Below are 18,446 nucleotides of genomic sequence, written 5' to 3'. Positions count from 1 at the left end.
TACATTTGCAACCCCTTTAGTTCAGTTCTGCTAGTCTTGTAATGTACCCTGGTCCATAGTAAGGAACATCACACCATGTTGCTAATTGTGCTTTAGAATAATTGCCATTTTTATTAATTTTAAGCTTTTTATTAGTATGTGCACTCTTTGATGACTCTCCCCACGTGTGATTTTAGTTCTTCATGAACATTCTCGTTACTTGACCATTATACTAGACATTTAATGATGGAAATGTATCATTGCATCTGAAGGGATTATATGTACCTTGGGGTCATTATTTTTATGAATCCAGACAGCACTTCCCTGTTAATCCTGGTTTACTGAATTTTGCAGAAAGGTGTAAAGTCTTGTTGGCATGACAACGTAACATAACATAACATTGTTAACGTGTGTATGTTTTTTTTTTTATATTACTTTTATTAAGCACAAATTTTTAAATGAATTTTGATGATTTTTCAGTACTCTTCTATATATTACTCTTTTCTTATGACTTCCCCTTCCCTCAATATGTGATTGGACAATTAGGGCTATGTGAATAGTCTTTTGTTAGCTTCCGTCTTTAATTGTTATACAAGTCGATGAAAATGTAAACCTTCCTGCAGCAGAAGATGGTCAACTGCAAGTCAAATGCACCTGTCAATCTTTTCTAAACCAACCATTTCTAAAGAGTTAAATCCAAACACAAATGAATAGGACTTATTTCTAAATAGTCTCTATGTCTTAAACTGATTTCATTGACACAACCAGCTCTTCAATACAGGGGACTAAAAGGAAAAAAAGCACACAGATGAGTGCATCTCCATGTCACACTGTTCTTGCCTACTGCAGATTCACTCTCCTAGGCTAAGCTGTACAGGTATGGGTACTTGCACTGCTTGGTATATAAAAGGACATTTAATCATGTATTAATAAATGTCGAACTGCGTTCATGTGTGTATTTACCATCTTCCTGGAGTGCAGCTTTGATTTTTTAACAGACATGGGGTTTACAGTTTTTAGGTTGGCACATGCTAAAGTTAGCTTCTTTTGATTTACCAATTGCTATAGAGACAGTATGACTAGATAAAGGGTGAATCGAGTTTAGGCTTTTACTCTAATTTGTAAGTAAATTTAAAGTTGAGCCATACATATTACTAAATGACTATATAATTACCCTTGGACCTATCGCCAGCTATGTAGTGCATATGTAGGTAATATATTGTATAATTTCATTTTATTGTAACCACAATTATACCATATATTGACTTTACCATTATTACTATAATTTTTAAGGTCTCATAACCCTCTGAGGAAGCCCCATGGGGTGAAATGCGTCAGATATACTGAGATACCTCTTAGAATAATATCGATGTGAGATTGTTAACACAATTTTTTTTTTGTGTGCTATGTATCACTACTAGCGTAAGAGGTCTATGTTAATAATAGGGTCACTATCAATATTAACAATAAATTCACTAAACTTTTTTGCAATTACGCCTACGAAAAGCCTGTCTTTCCCCATACATCTTTTCCGTGCCTCTTGGATGTGACATCACTTCCATTCCTAGGGAGGGACCCCGGATCTCACAGGATGATACTCAAAATGCAGGACAAATGCAGGAGTCCTTCTCAGGAGATATCAGCTTCTTGATGTTCCCAGGATCCGGCCTGATGTATTGTGAGGTTACTGTCACCTGGGCACCACTCTACAATAATAATTTACATCTACCTATATGCAGCGGTTTTTACAGGGTGGGCCTGAAAACTTTAGCACCCACCTTAACCTTTAAACACTGGAGGAAACATTGTTACTACAGGAAAAGGAAGTCTGACAGGACTAATGGAAAACATGAACAGAATGATTTTACTGCACCAGGAGGACAATGGGCTTCTATTGTATACATTGTTATGTTAGGATTGAGCTGCGGTAACACATGGTGCTGGTATTGGTGTATTCTGGTGGCTCAGGGGTTCCAGGTTCAAATCCCAGCCAGGGCACTATCTATATGGAGTTTGCAGGTTGTGTCTGTGTGGGTTTCTTCCCACATCCCAAAAACATGCAGTTAGGTTAATTGGCTTCTCCCTAAAATTGACCTTAGTTTACATTAATGACATATGACTATGGTAGGGACATTGGATTGTGAGCCCCTTTGATGGGACTGGGATGCAGTGGTGACAGGATTGTAAACATATCATTGCCACAGGCAGGTAAGTGTGCTCTGCATACTGACTGTGGAAAAAGCTGGGTTTCAGCTCTGTTTTAAGGAAAGCTGTAGGTTTAAAAGACTGAAAATGACATAGGAGTGGAATGACCAGGCCGAATTATTTATTTAGTACACATTGCACTGTATGTATTGTGTATATCTGGCAGGACACACAAGCAGCAGTCCTCCTGGCAAGATCCTCTCACACATTGTTTAGCTTTAACCTGAATGCATTTTTCAATGTCCGCACACACAGCAGCGCAGCCAATAGGAGGGCGAGGCATGTGAGGTACGAGCAGCGCAGCCAATAGGAGAGCGAGGCATGTGAGGTACAGTGAGCAGTTCATCCCCCGCCCCCCCCATATATTATACTATAAGCCCCTCCAGTCACACCATCCCTGGGCTGGGCAGTTAGAGCCCCTCCCCAATTGTATGTGTGCTCTCAGCCCGCCTCCCCTGTATAGATCTTCGATTTGAATTTTACTCCCAGGCAGCATCACTGGAATGGTGATTGGCCGCGGGGTACCACGTGTTCATTCTGGCGCCATATTGAGGCCAAGCCTCTCACTCGTTTCTGATCCTGGCGGGGAGATTCTCGTGCACTGTGGGGTTTTAGTTGTAATTGTATTTTAAAGCGAAGCACCTTTTTTTTTTTTCATTTATTTTCTCTCCGCCGGGACTTTTTCTTTTGCTTCCTGCTATTTCCTCCGCGGCAGGGGTTTCGCCGGCTGTGTGGAGTTTTCTTTGTAGCCGGCGGTGGACGACCTCTGGGTCACGTGACGCGGGGGGGAGCGCGCGCTGCCAGCCTGTACACCCCCTTTTTCGGTTCATTGTAGCCAGAGCAGCCGGCCGGTCACGTGACGGCACCCCATCGTAACCCCGCTGAACCCGAGCGCTGATTCCTCATGGCGACCTCGACTCCCACCCGGCAATCCAGCCGACGAAGCAGCATGAGCACCCCGCTCAGCCCGACCCGTATCTCCCGGCTGCAGGAGAAAGAGGAGCTGCGGCATCTCAATGACCGCCTGGCCGTGTACATCGACAAGGTGCGCAGCCTGGAGAGTGAGAACAGCGTGCTGCAGCTTCAGGTCACCGAGCGGGAAGAAGTGAGGAGCCGGGAGCTGAGCGGGATCAAGGAGCTCTATGACGCCGAGCTGGCCGATGTGAGGAAAATCCTGGATGACACGGCCCGGGAGAGAGCCAAGCTACAGATAGAGCTCGGCAAGCTCAAGGGAGACTACGAGCAGCTCCAGAGCAGGTGAGAAGGGCCCGCAGCCATACAGCGATATATAGGTACAGCGATATATAGATACAGCGATATATAGATACAGCGATATATAGATACAGCGATATATAGATACAGCGATATATAGCCACACATCTATACGCAGCCATACATGTGTGCACCTTTGTACATCCGAGCAGTGTTCTGCACACGATGCGCTCCATTTATTATCACAATGAGATTTATTATTTAAAAAGTGAGTTGTGTTCAGCTGAGTCCAATGAGAGATTGAAAAGACAGTCACATGGCAGGACCGGCGAACCGGCTGTGCGAATGGACCAGTGCTGGGGGTGAATGTGCGGATCTCAGCTATTGTCCCCCTTGTCGCTGATCATTGCGGGGTTTGTGCCCCATATACAGCAGGGAATTGGGATAATCTGCCCCCCCCCTCCCCCCTCCCTCCTCCCTCCTCCCTCCATTCTGTGGGACTGAGTGTACGCCATCATTATCTATGGGTTTATTCCCCGATCCCTATAGGGTGATCAGCCAATGCTGGGCCATGAGATGTTATGTGATTTACCCCAAACCATTTTATACCGGGAATGGGGGCTGATATGGCAGTGGGCGGAGCTTGGTGGTACCCTAAGGGGACATTATCTTGCGTTTGATTGGTGGCTGGCTGATAGAACAGCTCTCATTGTTTTGGTGATTGGAGCCCCATCCTGTCAGTGATGTGTTCCCCTCCCCCAGCTCATTCAATGTCTGTAATACACTGCTCACACCCAGCACACTTCCTGCCGGCTCACAACACTCCGCTATGGTTTTGGCGCTAAATTGCTAATTGTAACATAACCCGAGCTCTAGGGTGATGCCGGAGGAGTTCTCGTGTGTTAGGTTTGCCAGTTCTGTGTATTAGGCTGTGGTAAATCTGTGAACACGGCCACGTGTTTCTGTGGGTTGTTGCTGCAATACCCCTGAGGTGATGTCCATGTCTCCCCTGTAATATGGAAATGCCTGGAAGTCTGCTTTTGTCGGTGAAAAATGCAGCTTGTTTGTACTTCTGGCTACTTTTATATATTGCATTAATATTAATATTGACGTACAAAATAAAATATCATTCGGTGTTTTTCTTGTGTATCCATGATAATGATTTTATTGATCCTGCCAGCAGGTTGTTTACATTTCACTTCCTGTAGCAGTGACACAAGTCTGTGTCCTGGGAGTGACTTTACACAGCTCACCATTTAAAGCTATACAGATCCAAGACAAACGTTTGAAATGCTGCGGAGCACCACCAAGCAATGTGACTTTATATGGATGTGGAAGCAGAGGTTGGCTATGTCTGTGCTATAAACATTTGTAATGGTCAGTAAGGCCAATGTGACCTCACACATCATATACTGCTCTATGGGGAGCAAGCTGGCATGCAGCCATGGCACAGACAAGATGGCCATGTGTTTGCCAGACATACTTATCTGCATGCCATATGGCTTCCCAACCATGAGGAGATTGCCACCATCACTGAACCCCTGCTATACCTCTGACTCATTGCAGTTCTGATATGGTGAGAAGATACATAGAAACTGAATTCCATTCCATATTATCTGATTGTTGTGATCACTTATATCGGAACAACCCAAAAACTTTTACATTCCCATGTAACACTCTTGAAGCAGACAATTTGCTGTATCTAGATGTTAGGAGTGAAAACACCTGCACACCCAGTGTGCTTATTGCCTTATTTCTTGTTATTGATAATGTGTAATATTGGATCATGGTGTTGAGTATTGGGTGGGCTTGTGGTTCCTATGTGAGGTTGTAGTCTTGGGTTGTTGCTTACTCAGCTGGTTGTGTCAGTTTAGTTGTTGGGTGATTGCTGCACCCTGCTCAGTATCTGTGTGGCAGCTGCTGCTGGAATGTTGCCCAGAGTGTAATGTGACCTCACAGCTCAACTTCATCTTCTGTGAAATGCAGAGCTTCAATACATCCTCCAGCTAATGTGCCAGCAGGTCTATGTATGTCATAAGGTGTATTCCAGGAGAAACCATAATTCCCCCTGTATTATGTCCAACGCCCCACTATAAGGGTTTAGTACTCCTTTTGTTAAGGAGATAAGTGAGGAAAACCCTTTATCCCTTGTTTGTGCAGCAGCTGGTCTCCTCCTCTCCAGACCAAATCCCCTGCAGCCCCGCATTGTATGAAATGATTCCGGGGCCCATCCACAATCCCTAGCACTTGTCTGCAGGGGCAAGGTACTGAGCACAGGCAGAATGCGTATTGTGCTCCAGCTCAGACCCATCATGACTTTGACATCATGGTATTTTTCAAGTGGGGATTTATTGGATTTGTAAATGAACTTGTGATTTCATAGCAGACCTGTCTTGCTTTGTTTTACACTCTGTTGGTCTTCCTCATTGGAAGCTTACCTAGGGCTGGTGTCTTCCTCAGTATGGTTTCCTTTAGGGCCATACTGATGATTAGATTTTGGTATTCTGCTCTGACCACATCTTGAAGATCATGAAGACGCCAAGATTTCTTGGATGAGTTAGTTGGGTAACAAGTTGGATGACTTTGTTTCGTTTGCCACAATGTCAAATGAGTGTTTGAATCTGGTTTTTCCAATGTTCTTAATTGACATAGTCATATCTGGCATTGCCAGTCACCTATAAGTGTGCTAAACATGAACCTCTGGAATTGTGTTTATGAAGCAGCCTTGCCTATTCCGTGTTGGTGAAGAGTTGTGTGCCACAGACTCTTAGCAGCTGGGAGTGTTGCTACTTAAAAGGCTCTCTCATGCTCCTCCATACCCAAAAGTATTTAGCATTTCCTTAGCTCTTGGTAGCTGAATGGTAGGGAAGTGTTTTCTGGGGAGAAAAGAATTGGAGAGCCCATCGCTATGCCTTGCCTGTGCAATCCATCAATTCTCCTACCCGGTATACTGAAGACTGACATTGGCATGATGGCCTGATACTGAGGGAATGTTAATTGTCTATTAGGACTGTGATACCACTTGTTCACACATGGCTACTGAGCTCCGGTCACAATTAGAAACCAATTTGTACAGATTTTTTATTCTTTGTTAGTAAACAGCTTCTAGTCTGGACAGTGGGGTGCTGTACAAAGCTTCCTGAAAACAGGAAACTGGCATATTGCCCACATAGGGTGCTGATCTTTCATGGTTGGGGGTGGGGGCACGACTGGTATTCAGTAAAAGGAAGAAAGTGGTTACTGTTTGATGGAAGGTGTAATGCAGATTAAGAAAAATAATTTTGTTGCACAGACTGGAGTGCAGGTATGAATTCATCCATGTGCAAAGTTCAGCTGTTTTCCTGCGTATGCCAGTGTTAGAAATACAAACCATGCCCAGTGTGTGCCGGCTCCACCTGTCGCACAAAGAACAGACGTTCAGCTACATAAATCATAGGAAGTTCAGGGGCAACAAACACACTAACAGGCTGCTGTATGAGGGGCTGCAGAAATCTGCTTGCTGGTTTTGTTCCTCCAATTCTGGTGCAACATGTACACTAGATGTGAGATTTGATTCAGCAGCAATATTAGAATCTGGTGTATGAAGTCTGTCCAAATGTTGTACTGTAGGCTGCAGTTGTGTTGGAAATTTTCTAAAAGCTGAAAATAGACTTGTTTAATTTCTTTCCAACACCCCAACTGGTTAAACTAGTTGTTACCTCCTAATGTGCGTCCTGTGGGTTTTATATTTCTGTAATGGAACCTTCAGGCTGTTAGTTTATGATCATGTGATCAATGTGAGCTCTATCTGAAGAGTAATTGGCTTATTGAGCCATCCATGAAAACACTTTGTCTGAGGAAGAATTACTAGAAATCTAAATGTCTGAGTTACTTTTCTTCCAAATGATAATTGTGTTTAGGAATATATGGTCACATGAAAGTATCGGTTTGGTAATTGTCCTCACATGCTATAGGAGATGTGTGTGGAGTATAGCAGACTACTACAAAGTATGCACACACTGCCCCCTTCAGGCTACAGTGCTGATCTGCTGTCCCATACAAGTAAGAGCGGGATATAGCTTATTGCCAAAATGTCCAAATCGCCCGTAAAGAACTAGTAAACAATACAGCTCATTTCCTGTAGTTCATCTCTTCCCCATAACACAGGGATGCCCACTTCTTGGCTTAAAAAAAACTGCAATGGATACATCCATGCAGATGTGTGCAATGTTGCACAGCTATACTATTGATAAGTCTGTATTAGTTGATCCAAGTGCTCTGTTCACATTGATATGTATACAGAGGTTTATATGCAAAGTTAGCCTTGAAGCTGTAGCCAAACCTTTAGTCTTGTAGCAGTGAAGAGGCTCCTCTTCATGATGTGCTACATCAAATTCGTGTTGCAAAAAATCTGCATGCCAGTTGACACGGGACATTGCTGAATGGAATAAATGAGAACTGTTGAGGCAAGACAATGAGGAATAATGTGTTGCTGAAAATAGAACCAGGACAACATTCCCCGATCACAGAAGTAACCTAGTTTAAATTTAATTCTCATATTTGGTTTTTATCAGTGTTTCATAGTCGGGGTTCCTCCAGAAGTTACTACTGGTAGGGGTTCCCTGAGCTAGGAGCAGTTTGTATCTTTGTGACACCTTTTTGGCTATCAGGGTGACATTCTTCCCACTGACCAGCAGGCTCATTTACTCAGAGCTGTGGAAATAAGAATTATAGCAGGGGAGCCCTGAAGTGCTGAAAATTATTTCAAACGTTCCCCCATGTTAAGAAGGGTTGAGAGCCTGGGCATTACACTATATAAACTCACCAATGAACAAAATATTTTACATTGTAAGGCTTTTTTGTAATTAGATAAGACAGTCCACCTGTAATCCTTTAAAAGTGTAATATAATAATTTCTCCACAAGTGGTTGTTAGAACAGTAGGAAATCCTAAAGTGACAGCACAGCAGTTGCTTGGCGGAGCCGGTAGCTTGCCTGTTGTCTGCATGGAGCACAATGGCAATGGAAACAAAGCTATCCTAACTTTGCTGACCTGTTTCCTACTGCATATCGATGTTCTGTGTGAATAGGATCCAGTGCCTTTTTAGTATTCCTGTGTGGAGGGGTGGAGAAATTTACTTGGGCATTTAGCCAGCACAAATGTGTTTTGCTTTCATAGTGTATTGTATGGGTTGACCTAGAAAGGTATTTTAATAGGCCCTTTTCCCTTTCTGTTCAGAGAGTGTTACAGAATGCATTGGGTGTGTCAGATTTGTTATAGGATAACTTGGGCTGAAAAATAAGTTAAACAATACAAACTTATAAAAGTAAAATTGGTTGCCATAGGATAGTGCAGATATTTATATTTTCTGTACTGAACTTGGGATATTTCCACATACAGTGTTTGTTTTAAGTTGGGTGGGAAGAAGCTGTAGGCCGTTGGCAGCCCCAGTATTGTGACCCAACTTTTCAGCAACAACTCCAAAACTCCCAGATGGTTACTGAAAATTTCCATGTGCCTGTATAGGGCAGAACACTGAACTACTTTTCATTTAGCTGGTTTACTGTACTGGGCTCACTGGACTCCAGGCACAACTAGAAACCACCCAGAACGACTGCTTCCGAGACCAAACAGCAATGTGCTGTAAAGATAATCTCCCAGCAAGCAGATTCATGCTAATGAAATTTATAATTCTTGTATAGTTGACATAGGGTTTGTAATTTTCTGCAGCCAGCTTTGTAATGAAGGAACTCTTAGTGGAATTAGGCACCACCTTACAAAAAGCATCTTTAAAATATAAAAAAAACAAAAACATGTAGTTTTAAAACCCAACTAAACCTTATTAAATTGTGAGCAGGCAGGTTCTGGATTGCGGAAGAGATGCAAGTTGCTTCCACCATAAAACATACTTGCCTGTGTGTTCACCATGTCCTATATAATGTGCACTGTGCTGTACATGCAGTGCTTGCTGTAAAATCCCAGAATAGCTGGCTGCCGTGAATGAATGAACTCCTGTGTGCATGCAAAGGGTCACCTTGTATCATTCCAGCCTGGCCAATTGAGATGGCCAAATATCTTAAACCTGGAACTGGGTGAAGATGCCAGCCATAGAGGAAGGAGAGGTGACGTGATAACAGGCATGTTTTGATTGCAAAAGGGGCATAAACCTGTCCCTTCTACAATAAAGAACTTGCTTGAACTCGCTAACTTTTAGGTATAGTTTCATTTTCCACCTGTTTGACTTAGAAATTTTAGTGATTGGATTTATTTTTAGAGCAATTAATTTCAGAGATTCCTGGATTTTTTTTTTTTTTATGTATATTTCCCCAAAGCCTACCTGTCTTCTCTCTTAAGCCCTCACTACTTTCCCACCATTCCGTATCCCCCTCCTTTTAGATACAAGCTGACACAGGCAGAGAGGACTGCCCAAATGAGCTTACAATCTGTCACTCATATTGCCACTAAATAGTTTAATATTGATCGGCTTTCTGTCCTGGTGTGTATATCCTTATTGATCGAATTTGTGTTACCTTAGAACCAGAACTATACCTCTCCCTTTATCCATAACCTAGAAAGGGGGTGTTCTATAGTTATAACTGGAAAGGAACTAAACTCTGCAGCAAAGGAGCACATGTGCTTTCAAGAAGTTTTCAAAAGATTTTCACCTCAGTCTTTCCTTGCCAGTCTTTGCATTATACTTATATATATTTTCAATTTGAGTGCTACATGTCTGTTTATAATGTTTATGTATATTAACATTTCTTGGGTTTAAGTAGTGTAGTAGCTAGGAGAGAAGTAAAAGGGAAATTGCATGAAAACTGACCCACATTTCTAATGTAATGTATACAAATGTATTTATTTATTTTTTTGCAGTTTCTCCAAAAAGGAAGCAGATAATGCTGCACTACAAGGAAAGCTTCGGGATAATGAGGCTCTTCTTCACTCTGCTGATGCTGCCCTTGTCACAGCCCAAAGTGAGAAGAAAGCGTTGGCGTTGGAAGTGGAAAATCTCAGAGCAGAGGTTGAACAGGTAAGCATCATTCACAAGTGTAAATATCCCAGTGTACATTTTTTTGTAGGCAATTAAATGTTCTTTAACATTGCAGATCTATAATTAAATTACTTTCCTTGCAGTTTGAATCTGATCTGGCAAAATTAAGGGCTCAGCTTGGAGAAGAGGCACTGCAAAAAGTGGATCTTGAAAACCGTTGCCAATCTCTGACCGAGGAGCTTGAGTTCCGCAAAAACATCTATGAGGAGGTAAGTTTGTTCCTAACTTCACGTTGTCTGCTAAATATGGGATTTCTGGAGGTTTATTTGTAACCATTTGAGGACCTATGGTGTATGAGCTGTGCTCTGCAATAATTTCACCCTGTTACCTCGATCAGACCCTGCACACTAAACTTTGAATATTTGCATTTATGTAAATACAAAATAATCTATCTGCACATTTCTAATGCATCCTCACAAGTAAAGAGGTTACCTAAAATTGGTCCTGTTTATCACTAACACATAACATTACATCAGCCCTAATTAGGTTGCAAAAATACATTTTACTTGTATAGGTCTTCAGTGTTTTGTGCAGAAATGGAACAGCGTATGCTATTTGTTAATCGCAGCCCTAGTAGAGAGCCATTAACATTTGTGTTATGGCCTTACTGTGGTCATATGTGCCATGAAAACGAGGCCTATTTATAAAGTGCTTTTTTTTTTTTTTTTTTTTTTTTTTTCTTCTTACTGTACAGATATGCTTAGGACCTCAAAGCCAAAAGCACCCTGATAAATATATGGGGAGCCCAAGTGATTGGCTTCTCTCCAGATTGCAATATCTGCTCTCCATTCTAAATCATTGCCTAACTACTGCACTGTAATTTGGGAAAATGGTTAAACTGGCACTTGGCAAAAAAAATGCTTGCAAAACACAGGAGAGGGTTTTATCCCCTATTGTGCTGTTTTTACAGGAAATTAAGGAGACACGGAAACGACATGAGACCCGCTTGGTTGAAGTTGATACTGGTCGGGTTATTGATTATGAGCACAAACTTGCCCAAGCTCTTGCTGAAATGAGAGGACAGCATGAAGAGCAAATCAAGATTTATAAAGAGGAGCTTGAGCAGACCTATCAAGCCAAGGTATGAATTTTTTTTTCCACTTCACACAAAATATTCTTGTAATTCTGCCACTGATTTAGATATAAAAAATATTAGTATTGCTATAAAACTGTATAGGAGCTTGACCAGTGGTTGACATTAAGTTCTCATACTCAAGAATTTGCAACAGAAAACACAAAAGATCTCCAACAGCATTTAAACTTAGTGAGTGTCTGAAATTGTTAACATTTATGATTTGTTTTTGTTTCAAGCAAATTAACAAATCTCCTTTTCTATCATGTGAAGTAACAGTATGGTGACATTTTATGTTGAAACAATTTTTACTTCATATTTTTCTTCCTCTTTGACAATTTTAGTGTTTGTTCTCTGCCGCCCCATCTGCTGCCTATGACATCTGCATTTGTATTTCCTTAGGAAATACTTGATTCCTGTTTGGCTGTATTGGGGTGTGATAGATGCCCATATTTGGTGTACTTCCTCATTTTACATGTTTCTCTTTTAGCTGGAGAATGCTAGACTATCCTCTGAAATGAACAGCTCTACAGTCAACAGCACACGTGAGGAACTCATGGAGAGTCGTCTACGTATTGAAAGTCTCACAAACCAGCTTTCAGATTTGCAGAAAGAGGTATGTAGTAGGAAATACGCCATGTGCAAATAATCCAGAAGCTGCATGGGAGATATGGTTGTGTGTTCTCAGACTGAGCTAAATATGCACACACAAACCTAATTTTACTTCATGTTTGCAGTCCAGAGCATGGTATGATCGTATGCAAGAGCTGGAGGAGTTGCTTGCTAAAGAGAGGGACTCCTGTCGTCGTATGCTGGCAGACAGGGAACGAGAGATGGCTGAAATAAGAGACCAAATGCAGCAGCAGCTTTCAGATTATGAACAACTATTAGATGTGAAACTAGCTCTAGACATGGAAATCAGTGCCTACAGGAAGCTGCTTGAGGGTGAAGAGGAAAGGTGAGCCATTTTGCTTCTCAGATTGGGTATAGCTCCATCACAATAGATTATTGAATTGGATGTTTTACTGTCCAAGCTGGAATCTTCAACTTTATTTTTGTTTATCTTTTGGTTAAATATTAGATTACAACTGTCTCCAAGTCCTTCTTCCCGTGTGACTGTTTCCCGGGCATCTTCAAGTCGTGCTGTGCGAACCACTAGAGGAAAAAGGAAGAGGGTTGATGTAGAGGAATCTGAAGCCAGCAGCAGTGTCAGCATTGCACATTCTGCCTCTGCAAATGGGAACGTGTCAATTGAAGAGTTGGATGTGGATGGAAAATTTATCAGACTAAAGAACAATGCAGACGAAGTAAGTCTTATTGTTTAAAACTTTTACGTGCTTACTGCTAAAAAACACAAGGATGTAATCTTTATGTATTTCTTTTGTAGGATCAACCATTGGGAGGTTGGGAAATTACTAGAACCATTAGAGACACATCTGTGAATTACAAGTTTACCTCAAGATATGTGCTTAAAGCAGGCCAGACTGTTACAGTAAGTACCTAGCCTTGTGTTCAACTTTTCACATAAAACATGTTGGTATACGTTGGTTTTTGTAATGCCACCTGTTGTGTGTGTTAAAAATTGCTTTCTATGGCTTTTTTTTTTCTTCTCTGCTTGTTAAGAGAGCAGCAGATGATGTACCCATCTTCAGTCATTCTGCAGTGTTCCATTGTTACCCGATGTTTTGTTCAGGTGGTCCTGAGCATTTGATATTTTTTAACATTCATAAATAAAACCTTTTCTGTCTTTCTAAAATAGATTTGGGCTGCTAATGCTGGTGTTCCTGCAAGTCCCCCAACTGACCTCATCTGGAAGAACCAGAACTCTTGGGGCACTGGTGAAGATGTAAAGGTTGTGTTGAGAAGTTCTCAGGGAGAGGTAATGTTTCACAATATTTTTCTGTTATTTTTTTACAGTTGCTGCTTATTTTTTTTTCTTTCAGGAGGTTGCTCAAAGAACCACTGTTTTTACAACCACTGTTCCTGAGGAAGAGGTTGATGATGAGGAGCCAGAAGAGGCACAGGAAGTATTTGTTGAGGAGACAAGGCAGCGTCGGCAGGTAGATATTACTGCATTAGTTGCTGATGTCTTGTGAAATGCATGTTCTTCCCAAAGGTGGTAGCTATAGGAATTTGGTGGCAATGCTGAAATCTGGTGAATATCTAGGGCAATTAGTAGTGACATCTCTGTACTCATCCACTTATCTTGCAATATAATTAATTTTTGAAAACCTAATTTACTTTTAATAGAGTTGTTTCTCTATGTCCCTTGCAAATTGATTCCTTAATAGGAGGGTCTGGCTTATCTCCGCCTGGAGCTTTTTTGGTGTTCTGATTTTTTTAGCATAGCCTCTGTATCCCTAAAGGAAACATCCTTTCTTAGGAGTATCTAACAAATATTAAAACTCCTATTGCACAGGATGCCTAAAATGTGTATCGTAGTGCAGCCATCTGAGACATGGGGAAACCACCTTTCTTAGGAATTTTCCATAAACCAGTGCAGTGCTCAACCCACAAATTATATTAAGCTAGGTGGTAAGAAACTGTAGGCGCATGGCCGCCCCTGTATTGTGACCCAACTTATTAGTAACCACCCAAAAACAGCTGGATGTTTACTGAAAAGTGCCAGGTTGTGCGCCCAGCTAAAAGGGACTGGGGAGAACACTGCAGTGGTGCAACAGAATACCTCCCAGGTTTCCATTTTTGTTTAACAAAAGCACATAGTATTTGAAACTAAATATTATTTTTAACTAGAATTATGAAGCTGCTTGTTGAACTGTTGATGAAATCTGTAGAATTATGAAAATGCAAACTGTACCTGAGGTGGTATTTTAAAACAAATATACCACGTCTGTTTTTTTTTTTTTTTTTTGTAGAATGTTTCTTTTCCTATCCTGTTATAAAGCAGGTTGCAAAAACTCTCTTTTTTTTTCTCTTGCAGGCTACAGAAAACAAGAACTGTGTTGTAATGTAAAGCAAGCTGGTTGGATTCCAGTCCACAGATCTGAGCCTTTTAGGAGCATCTTATTTTTCTGGCAGTGTACACATTTTAAAATGTTGAAAATGTCCAAGCTGATGGCCTTATTTTTGTAACTTAAACTCTTGGGCACACAGTCCTTTTAATAATTGGGTAAATGTGAATCAAGTAGTTTGTACACTGTAAGGTCCTGAATCTTTCAGGGATTAATTGGTAACTGTGACAGCCGCTTATTGCCACCTGACAGTGCTAAGCAATTACGTAAAAGGTGCTCTACATTTTGGAGGCCTGTCGGTGCTTCCACTTTTTTGTATTGAATTTTTTATTTTCTATCATGAAATTTAAGATTTTGAACCGTTTTATCCCTCAGCTTTATTGCAAGGAGTTATTTGTATTATTCAAAAATTAAGCTGTTTTATTGAATCTTTTTAGTTTAGTGTGGTGGGTGGGTAATGTTGTAGCTATTTTAAATATGAAACCATTGCTTACCTTTTTAAAATAAAAAAAAAAAAAAGGGATGTTTCTACTGTTGTCTTTGTTTCGTTTTAGCATATTAGTACCTATCTATTTCCTAGTTCCATGGAAATGTTAGATACAAACCTTTGAATAGATTCTAAAAAAAAAAAAAATTGTCAACAATTTTAATTGTTGAACAACATTGGCATTTAGAAAAGGCTTGCACATCATGTATGCATTGCTATTTATTATTTGTCGCAGATCCTATTCAAAGGTAATAAAGTAGTGTCAGTCTCCCTTTAAGAAGGCTGTTTTATGTGACGACCTTTCAGTGCAACCTGCAGCTGGCTTGCACAGTTGTTTGTGGACAGCTATCCTGTAAAACAAAGATACAAAATAGAGTATATGATGTAGACTCCCATGAGTCCTTTTAAGGCTTAGTCTAAATGGATGTGTTCCCCAGCGTTTAACCTGAGGCTTTAAAAGCCCATGTTTGAAATTCCCATGCATTCGAATGGGCTGATCCACACCAGGACGTTTCCTTGAGGCACGGTCTAATCAATAGAAAAACTTCACATATGAGGACTTGTATGGCAGTGAGGAATGTACAGTAATATTGGCCTTAATGGAAAATGATTTCAGCTTCTAACAAGTGTTAGCTGTTGGGGTATTCAGGGAAAAATGAGCCAGCCGAAAGCTGGCATACATGAACAGGTGCTAATGGATTAGATGGAGGCTGCTGTTTGGCTGGAAGGGATCTGAGCTGTGTTTGCAGCACCTGTTTCTTTGCTGCTTCCCTGCCATCTGTCGGATACAAAGTCAAGTTTGTTTCCTGGCTTGAGAAAAACACTTTGGCTTTGTTAATAACATAAGCATATGAAAGCATGTATTTGTGTGTGTGTTCTGGAGTGTCAAAGTTCTGTGTCCTGTGCATTTCACAAATCCCCAAATGCATAAACAATACTGGGTCCAGACTTAGTTATGTAAATGAAAGCAGTGCGAGTACCTGGTGTTAGCATCTTGTAGTAGGAAGAAACCGCACAAAGAACCAACCAATTCATGTGCTCAAAAGAAGCTTGCTGTGGAGACAAAGAAATGTATTCAAAAAAACTACTGTTTTTTTCATTCAGTAAGAGTCCAAGAAAGTGGTCTGATTGATGTCACCCTTACAAGATAGCCAAAAAGATCATCAGTGTTTGTTAAACTAACCTGCGAAACACAAATTGCTCATTGCTGGAGGAATCCTGTTTGAGAGACTGATGAAATCTAGTGGTAGAAAAAAATCTGGAGGAAATATTTACTTGAATAAATCTGTTTTATGTACTTTTATCCTTAAGTGAGCAATTCCTTTTTATCATCTTCATTTTGAAGTTCTGCTGAGTACCCAGCACTATTTTTTGTCGCTTGCTAGGGTTTCACTGTATTTATTGTGATCAATCTAGTGGATGAAGACATTTACAAAATTAAATGCAACTTTTGTAATTAACTTCCTAAGTTGTATTTAACATGGTAGTAAAAGATGGGATCATCCTAATACATCCTGCATTCATTTTGTTTTCACATCATTTACTACTCCTCCAACAAATATGTGCACATACATAGCATAGTATATCTGCTTTATATGAAATGGCTGTGTCCTTTATTCTGCTGACACCAATATGTTACTAAGTGCTTCCGATTCAGACAGCTGCCTATGGAAGGGTCAGTGGTCTGCTCGCATCCTAGAATGATGCTGTGGAGAGACCCTGAATATGAGGAGTGAAGCAAGGTGCAACGAAATGTGATCCCTGTAGGGGCCAATGGTCAAGGCATGACAAATAAAAGCGTGTGTATATGTATGTGTGTGTGTGTGTGTGTGTGTGTGTGTGTGTGTGTGTATATATATATATATATATATATATATATATATTTGTACATACACACAATCTCTTTGTTTTATGTTTTTACACCTGTTGTCACCAGGATGTTGAGGGGGACAAGCAAAGCCTTTTTTGCCTCAACTTCTGGTGGGGCTTGTATTTTTTTTTTTTTTTTTTTTTTCTTTTTTTTTCTTCTTGTTGCACTTCACATGCACCATGGAGTCTGACACTCTTCCAGGCATCATCAACAATGGATGTAGATGCTAGGGACAATGTAACTCCATCACATAATCAGTGGCTTTTCTATGCAAAATGCATACATTTTTCTGGAGGAAGATATGTCAAGTGAAAAGCCTATACTTCTATAGATGTGAATGATTCACATGTTTGCATCCTCCATGGGCCCATTTCTACCTGCTTATATGTGTTGCTGTGTGTGCTGCACATGGAACAGTGTAAATCCAGACTCTATTAATGACAATCAGCTTCTTGCTTTTGCTTCAAAACAACAAATTGTTTTTAGAAACGACAGTTGAATCATTTTCCAAACGACACTAATTGCATTGTAATTATCCTGATTAACCATGGCTATTGTGATTTGGTTATGACAAGATGTAACCCCAAAAAAATGCTAGCACCTGTTGCCCATAGTTGGCTAATAAACTGGAGTTGTGGTTTAAACAATGAGAAAATAAGATAGCCTCCTTGGCAAGCAACACAAGTCTGTATGCCATACAGAAAAGAAGGGGATGTACTACGGGCTGGTATATGCTCAGCCTGTGGGCAGCAGTCTCATCTCTCACTAAGACACTTGAAGCCTCCTCCAATGTAAAACCTGCAGAGCACTGCTGTATGGTGGTGGTCAGGGAACCCAGCCTCCTTCATTCCAGAATACTCACACCACAGAACTACTCTAACCAACCACACACTTTTTCTGGAGACATTTACCATATAGGCTCTACCCTGTTTTCTAGGACGGATTGTACAACTTGGCGCGCAGGGTGGTGGAGATGTCCAGGCCTTCACAATCAGGAACCGAAGTACAGTTTGGCATAGCATTCAATAAAAAAAACTTTTCCAACCGGTTCCAATAAAAACCTGTCTTAAAATATCTTGCCTATACAAGTTACCCCACACGTTTTTGTCCCAAAGTAATGCCATCTTTCTAAAAACAGAAAAAAAATCACCCCTTCTGTTCCAGAATACAATAGTTCTGGAAGTGGTCATATTTTATTGTAGCTTATACTTTTTTTTCCAAAGAAAGATGTTCAAATCATTGGAACAATTTGTTTTTGCTGTCCTTTCATCTATCAGGAAGAATCTCACTGGTATGCAAACAGCAATTAGAACCATTTTTACTCCTGACTGTCCATCACACTTTCTGTGTGATTAATGTGTCTAGAAAAAGTGAAACTTATTTGTCTAATCATTTTAGGTTCTTATTTTTTAAAAACAATTCTGTTCCTAGAAGTACAGGAGGATAGGGGGAAATATAGACTATAGTTTCCCTTTACAGGTTGAAAGGATATATACTGTGGGGTGAAGCCACTAGAAGTGATGTACTAACACCTTACTCTGCATGTTTGTACACTACAGTTATTGATGTCACCATAAGCTTTACTTTTAATTGCATCTGCTACCCTGTTTCCCCGATGA

At 40.7% G+C, this 18,446-nt stretch overlaps 1 protein-coding gene across 1 annotated transcript; it reads left to right on the top strand.

Annotated features, from left to right (window-relative positions):
- Positions 1 to 2,719: 2,719 nt before the first annotated feature.
- On the top strand, positions 2,720 to 14,906 carry LMNB1 (lamin B1). Its single transcript, XM_072416015.1, has 11 exons — positions 2,720 to 3,441; positions 10,249 to 10,405; positions 10,510 to 10,635; positions 11,337 to 11,507; positions 11,989 to 12,114; positions 12,236 to 12,456; positions 12,580 to 12,805; positions 12,886 to 12,990; positions 13,258 to 13,377; positions 13,442 to 13,558; positions 14,440 to 14,906. The coding sequence occupies exons 1-11, from the start codon at positions 3,089 to 3,091 to the stop codon at positions 14,470 to 14,472; spliced, it is 1,755 nt and encodes a 584-aa protein (XP_072272116.1). The 5' UTR covers positions 2,720 to 3,088; the 3' UTR covers positions 14,473 to 14,906.
- Positions 14,907 to 18,446: the final 3,540 nt, after the last annotated feature.

This window comes from Pyxicephalus adspersus, chromosome 6 (genome assembly GCF_032062135.1).
Source record: "Pyxicephalus adspersus chromosome 6, UCB_Pads_2.0, whole genome shotgun sequence".
Taxonomy (NCBI): domain Eukaryota; kingdom Metazoa; phylum Chordata; class Amphibia; order Anura; family Pyxicephalidae; genus Pyxicephalus; species Pyxicephalus adspersus.
Note: the sequence above shows the minus strand (reverse complement) of the source record. Positions and strands in the feature narration are given on the sequence as shown.